The sequence below is a fragment of the Haemaphysalis longicornis genome, unplaced genomic scaffold (assembly GCF_048455015.1).
Source record: "Haemaphysalis longicornis isolate Haplotype H1 unplaced genomic scaffold, Haemaphysalis longicornis Haplotype H1 scaffold_6, whole genome shotgun sequence".
NCBI lineage: Eukaryota > Metazoa > Arthropoda > Arachnida > Ixodida > Ixodidae > Haemaphysalis > Haemaphysalis longicornis.
In genome coordinates this window covers 95,651,111-95,659,364 of record NW_027526407.1, presented here as the reverse complement: position 1 = coordinate 95,659,364, position 8,254 = coordinate 95,651,111, and the positions used below count along the sequence as shown (strand labels likewise).

The 8,254-nt window shown below is 43.5% G+C and overlaps 1 protein-coding gene across 1 annotated transcript; it reads left to right on the top strand.

Moving 5' to 3' along the window:
- The first annotated feature begins 2,511 nt into the window (after positions 1 to 2,511).
- Positions 2,512 to 7,980, top strand: LOC144141775 (dehydrogenase/reductase SDR family member 9-like). The gene is made up of 4 exons (XM_077673271.1): positions 2,512 to 2,707; positions 4,808 to 4,990; positions 5,207 to 5,339; positions 6,999 to 7,980. Exons 1-4 carry the CDS (start codon positions 2,524 to 2,526, stop codon positions 7,351 to 7,353), a joined length of 855 nt encoding a protein of 284 aa, XP_077529397.1. The 5' UTR covers positions 2,512 to 2,523; the 3' UTR covers positions 7,354 to 7,980.
- The last annotated feature ends 274 nt before the right edge of the window (positions 7,981 to 8,254 follow it).

Below are 8,254 nucleotides of genomic sequence, written 5' to 3'. Positions count from 1 at the left end.
TATGCAATTAACGCTCTAAGGCAGTGGCGTAAAGCCAGTAATATTTTTCGGAGGATGTTATACCCGCCGATGAACAAATGTGTAAAAGACAGAAATCAGTTTAAAGAATAACTTATTTTCGCTTTCTGATTTGATTCGCTTTTTACATTCAAATTTATAGATAAAGTCAGTAAAACGGAAGAATGGGTGAAAAAATGGTCGAAGGGAGAGGGGTGGGAGATTTGCGAAACTTTCGGGACTGTTCCCTCTACCCTGCCTACGCCCTTGCTCTAGGGCGTCTCGAATGTGTGTCGTATGGTGCCAACAATTATCCCATTAACGAAGCTTCACTCTAATCTTTTCAGGGAAAGACCATGAGGACGAGATGGGTTCTATTCTTCGTTGTCATTGTTCCTGTGTGGAAGCTGTCTAGGCAGCTGCCGTGCCTGAGTGAAGTTCGTTCACTCCTCGGGTCCATCGTCTTAGTCCTTTGGGTCACCTGCTTGCTGGCCCAGTTACTATGGTCCAAGCTGTTTATGCGGCTCGTTGGCGGCGAAGGCAAAGCGGTACTCGTGACTGGCAAGTAGACGCGTTTTTTGTCTTTCGTGACGTGCGGAAATATTAGGCGGAACGCTTTTTGTGACACGAGTAGCTACACAATCGTAGCACTGTAAACGGACGTTGTGTAATCTTTGAAAGGTAAAAAAATGCAATAGTTCTTTAGGAACACCTGCTGCACCCGCTGGGATTGTCGTTCTTTTTGGCGGCGTCTGTCTGCCAGCCATGTAAATGGTTATCTGGGATATTCGAGCAAGAGGTTCTTAAACTTGCAGTAACTGCTATGTGCTAGATCAAGGCATTTTTTTTTCTAAGAACCACTCTGATCAGGCGAAGCATAACAACAAATTACCAAAATAAACGTTTTCTCCATCCCCGTCGGAGTCAGTAACGGTCTAATTTTCGTCGAACCACGGCGGCAATCCTGCGTGGTGCAGTCTGCTCGATATTTACCCCACTGGCTAAACCGCTTCCGCTTTCTAACTAGCCAGTGCCGCAATTAATAGCTGACAGTGACTGGCTATTCACTCAGCGGAAGCAGTTTGGCGGGTTTGGTAAAAATGAAAACAGGCTTCTTCTGTGGAGCATGGAGGTATGGCAGTACTAGGCGTAATTTTTACCCCACGAGCAAACCGTTCCCACTCACGGAAAAGCCATAGTCACTGTTAGTTATTAAAAGTGACTCTGGATAGTTAGCGAGTGGAAGCAATTTGGATGGTTGAGTAACATAAGCCCCTAAAATCAGGAGAGTCTATTCCCTTGCAGATGCGGAACCGCAACGTCCAGGACGGCCGTACTCCATGGAGCAGTCTGTCTTGATATTTGTTTAACTTTGGCTAGTAAATAGGCGGAAGCGGTTTGCCGGTAGCGTAAAAATCAAGCGGACTGCTCCCATAAATGACGGCCGCCATGATGCGACGCTAACCCTCCCCTTACTAGAAGGCTTCACTTAAAATTGACCTTTCTCCGTTTTTATGAGTTCATATCCAGCCTCTGTATTAAAAAAATGGAGTAATAACACCTGTAGTTGGAAACGCATAAACAGCCTATTTTGGCAAAAAGACAATTTGACTATTTTGTTTCCTAATACGCCATCGCGTCGCTACAAAAAAAGTAAATATTCAGAAACTTGCAAACTTAATCTGTAGCTCCCGCTACAACATGCGGCAGCATTCGATAAAGCTGTTTAAAGGAGAATGGTGGCTGATTAATACGCCCATACTAAATAACAAGCAAAACATTCCCATTGGTGGCATTGGGGGAACCATTATTTTTCACACCGAACAACCTGAAGTGAAATGCAATCAGCAGCTAGGTTTTTAATGGTTACAAATAATTAAACTTCTTAAAATCATCCGAGCACTCAGAAAATCCAAATATTTCAACCACCCGCACAACAGATTAATATTTATAACACTACTGTGAAACAAGGAAAAACGAGTTCATATATTTAACGTATATGAATAAGTTATTTCCACGGGAAACTTTACCCGACATTGTCTACAAATATTTTTCATTTTTGTTCAAGTATCAACGTGTCATGCAACAAGAGCTTCCTGATTTAGAAATCTTTTAGGGTAGAAGGTCACAAAGTACTTCACCTATAAAGGACTGCTGTATGCCCATAAGATAACGCAGAAACATGCCCAAAACTTTTTTTCTCCCTTTCCTGTGTTGCCGTTTTTCAACCGCTTGAATTGCGACATTAAAGCGATGTAGCGGCTAATGGCTGGGTTGCTTTTAGTTGCAGCAATGGGTGCATTTCAGAGCCACAGAAAAAAGCCACAAAAGCAAAGCAAATATGGAAGGCGTATCTGCTGCGACCAGCAAATCACACAGTGCCGCTCTGTGCTGGTGATAATTTTAGCCTTCGCAGTGCTTCCATGCGCGAAGGAAAAAGTGAAAGCGTTTATAGGAAGTGATGCAGAGTTGCTTTAGCCATTGAGTCCACTTTGCCATGCAGGTTGTGCCTCAGGATTCGGAAACATGTTGGCGAAGCGGCTATCGCGCGAAGGCTTTTTTGTATACGCCGCCTGCCGGGATGCATCTTGTGAAGGTGCCCTTGAACTTTCAAAATACCCCAACCTCCACGTTCTGCAGATGGACGTAACAAAAGACAACGAGATAGACGACGCCCTATCTTTGGTCAAGAGTAATCTTGGAACAAAAGGTGAAATTTTTCATTATCTATTTCATGAAGCGGGAAAATTGTGAACTTCTTTACATTCTTGAACCAATATGCTTACCAGGGGCGAAAAGCGACGAAAGGTTAACACACAATTCGCATTACCAGTAGTTTTCTTAAGATAATCATTTCACTCCACCTACAAAAAACAAGTAAATTTGTTTGTAATCTAGCATAACGACAAGTAATAAGGAAAGTGTTTTCAGCCACTGAATATACTTTTTTGCGAACTTTTATTTCAATTTGCGGTTGGTGTTACTGTGTTTGGCTTAAATTGCTTGCATTAAAAATCTGAGATACCCAAGAAATGATCCAAACAAAGCACCAGCAGATCCGCCAACCGATGCTGGTCGACCTACTAGAGGGTTCGAGCACTCGCAAAAAAGATGGGTGGCCTAGCTTGGTGTGATTAGCTCCTGTCATGTCAGAGATGCAGCAAGTCATTGGTCATTTGTTGTTACTATTGTTGCTGTCATATGTTAATCAGCATTATCATGAGCAACACCATACAGACAGCCAAACTAGACGTACGCATCTGCCATGGATTTCCTGCCTCTCCTAGTTCGGTTCATGGGAAACCGTTTTTTTCTAGAGTTTTTTTCCCTCGTGCTGATTCAAATTTTCTTGTCTGCTTTCAATTTAACGTAACATTCCGTGGGTCACTGGTCAGACAAAGCCAGCTCATTGTTGTAAGTTCTGGTTTTACATGTTCGAGTAAAAGTTATTTTTTCTTCATAGTCTTTCAGAACTTTTAAAGGCTTGCAATTTAGAAAGCACTTGTATTCTTTGGACCCTTACCTATTCTGCGACAATATTTACCCTTGAATATATTTTAGGCTTTATGAGCAAGACTACTGCCTTGATACTTCGCAACACTATAATGCATCTATCTTCGCATTGCACAAGAAATACCGTTCTTATGGAGGCGAAAAGCAAAAACGCCCGTTTGTACGAGATTTCGGAGCACGTTAAAGATCACCAGGTGGTCAATCTTATTCCGGAGCACTCCACTACGGCGCGCCTCATCTCCTGCTTTGCTTCGGTGCAGTCTCAGCTGTTTTGTGTGCCAACCGTGAGCAATTATCTGCGCCCTGTCATGCCAGGACACCACATTTTTGACGTACTGGCGTAATACTTAACAAAAAGTGGCCAGTATTAATCAAAATACCGGTACGAACAACAGTACAACAGTGATACTAGTGTTGCAGCACATCGTAGGCGGCCAAAATCACTGGTGACTGAATTTTAATATAACGGCCACAAAACGCAACACCTATGACAATACGGTTGGGAAATGTTTTATAGAGTACCGCAAATGAATATTTAAACTTTGCGTGCAGGTTGTTAATTTAGGCCGCGGTATCCAATTTGATCCTGGGGCAAGTTGCATATGGGGGGGGGGTTGCATATTTTGCATAGGATGCGAACAAGAATCTTCAAATGCGTAACTAGCATTCGTTTCGATAACCAAAAGCTCGGTAACTCTAGCAGTTGAAATGTGAAAATTCGTGACCTATATGTGTGTTCTATGGGTCCAAGGGCATCGAGGGCCAAAGAACGCCAAGACAATAAAGGTGGCCTTAGTGAATGCGTTTTGGTGTTGGAGCTTCAGATATAAAGTGGAGATGGACTAATGTACACATACGTAGAATTGGCATCTTATCAAGGAAGTCGCAAATAAGCAACTAGCAAATCACATTCCTCTCAAAGGTTGTCTTTGCTTTGTGGTGCAAACGTGGAACTGGTCTAGTCGTAGTAACGAAGAATAACAAAAAGAGGCCCAAGAAAAATGCTGGCAGTAATAATGGTAGCACAACCCTACGTGACTGGAAACTAACCTTTCGCCATCGCCAGATCGCAGGGAGGGCTTAGGTTGATCGTAAAATATTACGGCTGCAATTCTGGTGTAATTTTTGCAACCAGATGGATTACGTTTTACATCAACAGTTTTTACATTCAGTACCCTGAGAGCAGGAAAACAGTGACATCGCAACCTTGATTCCTTTTTCCTCAATAACCGAAAAGTCCGAGCTTCCTTTTCAGAAGAGTGAACAGTTACCCCACCTTTAATTTTCTTTCTCGCAGTGCTATGGGCCGTCGTGGCAAATGCCGGCTTCGCAAGCGTTGGGCTGGTAGAGTGGCAAAGTATGCAGTCCATTCGGAACATCTTCAATATCAATGTCTTCGGTACAGTCAACGTGTGCAAAAAATTTCTGCCCCTACTCAGAAAGTCGCGAGGCCGGGTCATTCTCGTCTCTAGCGTTTTGGGCAAGTACTCATTCAACAACCATAGCTTTGTGCATGGTCTTTGTACTGCACGCCGAATTTCGGCTCTCACTCTTCATTCTTCAAACCTGCATCGTTTTTAGACTACCGCCGTTCTGTAACAACCGCAGTAGGCTTCCTTTAGCACGCCATACTGAGTGTTATATTCCCTGGCACTAATGGAAGCTGCCATTCTTTGTGTTCTCTGGTGGGATGCAGGTCGAACAACGCTTCCATATGGCACGTCATACTCAATGACAAAGCATGCGCTTACGTCGTTGGCCGATGGACTCCGAAGAGAGTGCTTTGACCAGGGCGTGGACGTCGCCACTATTGAGCCGGTAATGTACAAGTAAGGTGATTTTGTTCCTTTTATCCCCACACCAGTTAAACGCTTCCTATGGTAGGGCTAACCATTTTCAAGCCAAGCTGTACAACTGGCTCTGCGACAAATAATTGCAATACCATATTTCAACGTTCTTGCAAACAGGGAAAGTGAAGTTCACCTTGAGAACGCAACTAATTTCCAACAATTTACCGCCGATGCCACACTAAACAGTCTTAGGCGCAAGTGCATCTACAAGATGCAAGCCAACTACCCACGCACTCCTGCAGCACAACAGGTTTCAATGGTGGTGGTGGTGGTTGTGGTGGTGGAGACATTTATAAAGCCGCTCTGTGAGACTGGTCCTTAAGCCCAGGGACCCATCAGACAATATCGGGGGTATTTGCTGAGAAGGCCAAAAGAAGCTGTGCATCCAGTTACCAGTCGCTTCTCAGGTTTTACCACATTTAGAGAGAGGGAGGAGAGAAAAAAGAGGCTGAATTTTGTGTTTTGTGCACTCCTTAGTATGATTTGATGAAGTCGAGCTAGGGCCTATTAACACAACGCCTAAATGCACCATAGCTGAATTCATGTCCAAAAAAGAGACAAATCTCCTCCTAATTAGATGTAATGCTATCAGTAATGTATTCCAATTACCAAGAATAGCCGGCACTGTGTCAAAGCCTACGAGGTAAATCAGTGCCCGAACTGGGCACTGATGTACTGCAAACATACGACACAGATCTGTATCCGACGCATAATTCGCATGGTCGCCCGTCATGACAATTTGTAATCGCTACATCTCCTAACACCGAAGAACGTTACTGTTCTTACAAGTCTTATTACTAGGGAAACAATTCTTGATTATGGTGAAGTGTTTTAATGGCAAACAATAAAGCCGCCCCATGACAGGAATAACGACATGCTCAAACGACACACGGTTTTCTCCCATGTGTGTCTCTCGTCATACGTTTTTTTTGCGCTCCTTTATTATTAATTACCAAAAAAGGTGCCCCTCCCGAATTTTTTCACGTCCTTTGTTTTGTGATGCTCGCAAATTGTTTAAAACTTTCCCTTATTAGACCATGTTGTACCTTGAAGGCCGCAAAGTTACAACAAATTTCAGGCTGCCACGAAAGCAAAAAGATAAACTTGCAGCAGGCAACATTATTAGGACCTCAGAGTTACGGAACTTACGTTTGTAAGCTAAACTCATCGCATCAAATTGAAAAAATGGGCTTTCCTTGAAGCACCACAAGAACGACCTAATCATTTGTAAACAGGCTACGGCATCCCGTCTTCGGAAACAATGTCGAGGTCATGGTTTTACTAGTAAACGCGTCTTTAAACGACCCTTAGAACAGTCAAGTAGCCGGAGTCTTTTCAGCGATCCCAAGTGTCGAAACATCTGCGGGGTCGCAGGTCATTTAAACTATTGCACTGTTGCTTGGGGAGAGGAACCAGTGGTGTCTTCTTGCTGCTTGAGAGGGTTCTTTGAATGCTTGCTGTGTTAGTGGTGTTGATTTTGATTGGGAACCATAGCTTTACCACATGCCATGGAAGCAGTTAGCCGCATCATTTTCCTCCTCTTAAGCAAGTTACTTTCCTATGGCTGGTATCCTAATCTCGCCCGCTTGAAAACGGTTGTATATATTCTTAGTTTGCATCTTCACACTTCTTCGCCAGCACCAAACTTATCGCACCAGTTGGCTCCAAAGAGGCGCTTCAACAAGACCTGGCCCTTCTTCCTACCGAAGTGCGAGAAGAGTACAGCGAACCCGAAGTCCTTCACTGGGTTCATTCTAGCAGTGTCTTAAAGATGATCATGAGCCGGAAGAACGTGAATGGAGCCATCGACCAAATGATTCTTTCTGTAAGAGAGTCCGAGCCCAAGCCCTACTATTTTGCCTGGGCTCCTCTGGACTCTGTAATCTACTTTGTGTTGTGGAACACCCCTGCCGAATTCTTCGATGCAATGACTATCATATTGAGGAAGTTTGTGAGATGGTTCTATAAGTATTCAGACCTACCAAACCTCTAGCACATTACTTGACATTGTGCCTTCTGTAAACGAGATTCCGGTGGAAGAGACGGAGCGTGAAGATTTTTAAGCCGTATTCGATTTACAACCAGGGCAGCGGAGTCAATGTACGGAATCTGGTGCCAAAGCTTGATGCACGTGTTCCTAATAAAAGCACATGGAGAAGTTATCTCTGAAGCGTGTATTATGGTTCAACAATATTACTTTGGGCGCAACATCACAGAGGGGGCTAACAGTACGGATAAATAAGACCTCTAGATAATGGAGGATAAATGTGGGAGTTACGATTTAGCGAGATTCCCACTTCCTCACAGGCAGATAAGTAGCTGGAAGTGGATGTAAGTAAGTGGGCTTGGCAGAATATCGTGTCATCATTTCGGCCCTGTGCGGGCTAGCACCTGGCAGCCGGAAATAAATTGAAATATTTGCAGGAGTGTAAATGACACCATGCAGAAATTTCTTGTCAATAAAGATGCAAAACATACACAAAAATTGCACCTGCTGAAGTGTCAGCCCCATTTGCTGACATATAAGGATTTTAAATAAATTTTGCCGGTTACTTTACTTATAAATAATACAGAAATCTTCCAGACATTACACCGGCAGTACCGAGTGAACTCGCTGTCAAGTCACCTTAGGAAACACCAGCGATCTGCGTACTCACAACGCACTAGCAACATTGTGTTGTTCATTTACACACATAATACAATTTACTACAGTTCGATCGTAGGCTACCCTTGATATGCTCGGTGAGAGCCTCCTTTCCGAGTTGGAGGCACCGTTCTCCATCGGGAAGGCATTCGATTGTTAAAGATAGACTCTAGACGGTGGTGCGAAGTAAGAAAATTTATTTTGACAATAAAACCTGAGTCAGTCATATATTTGATTTGCATCATATAGG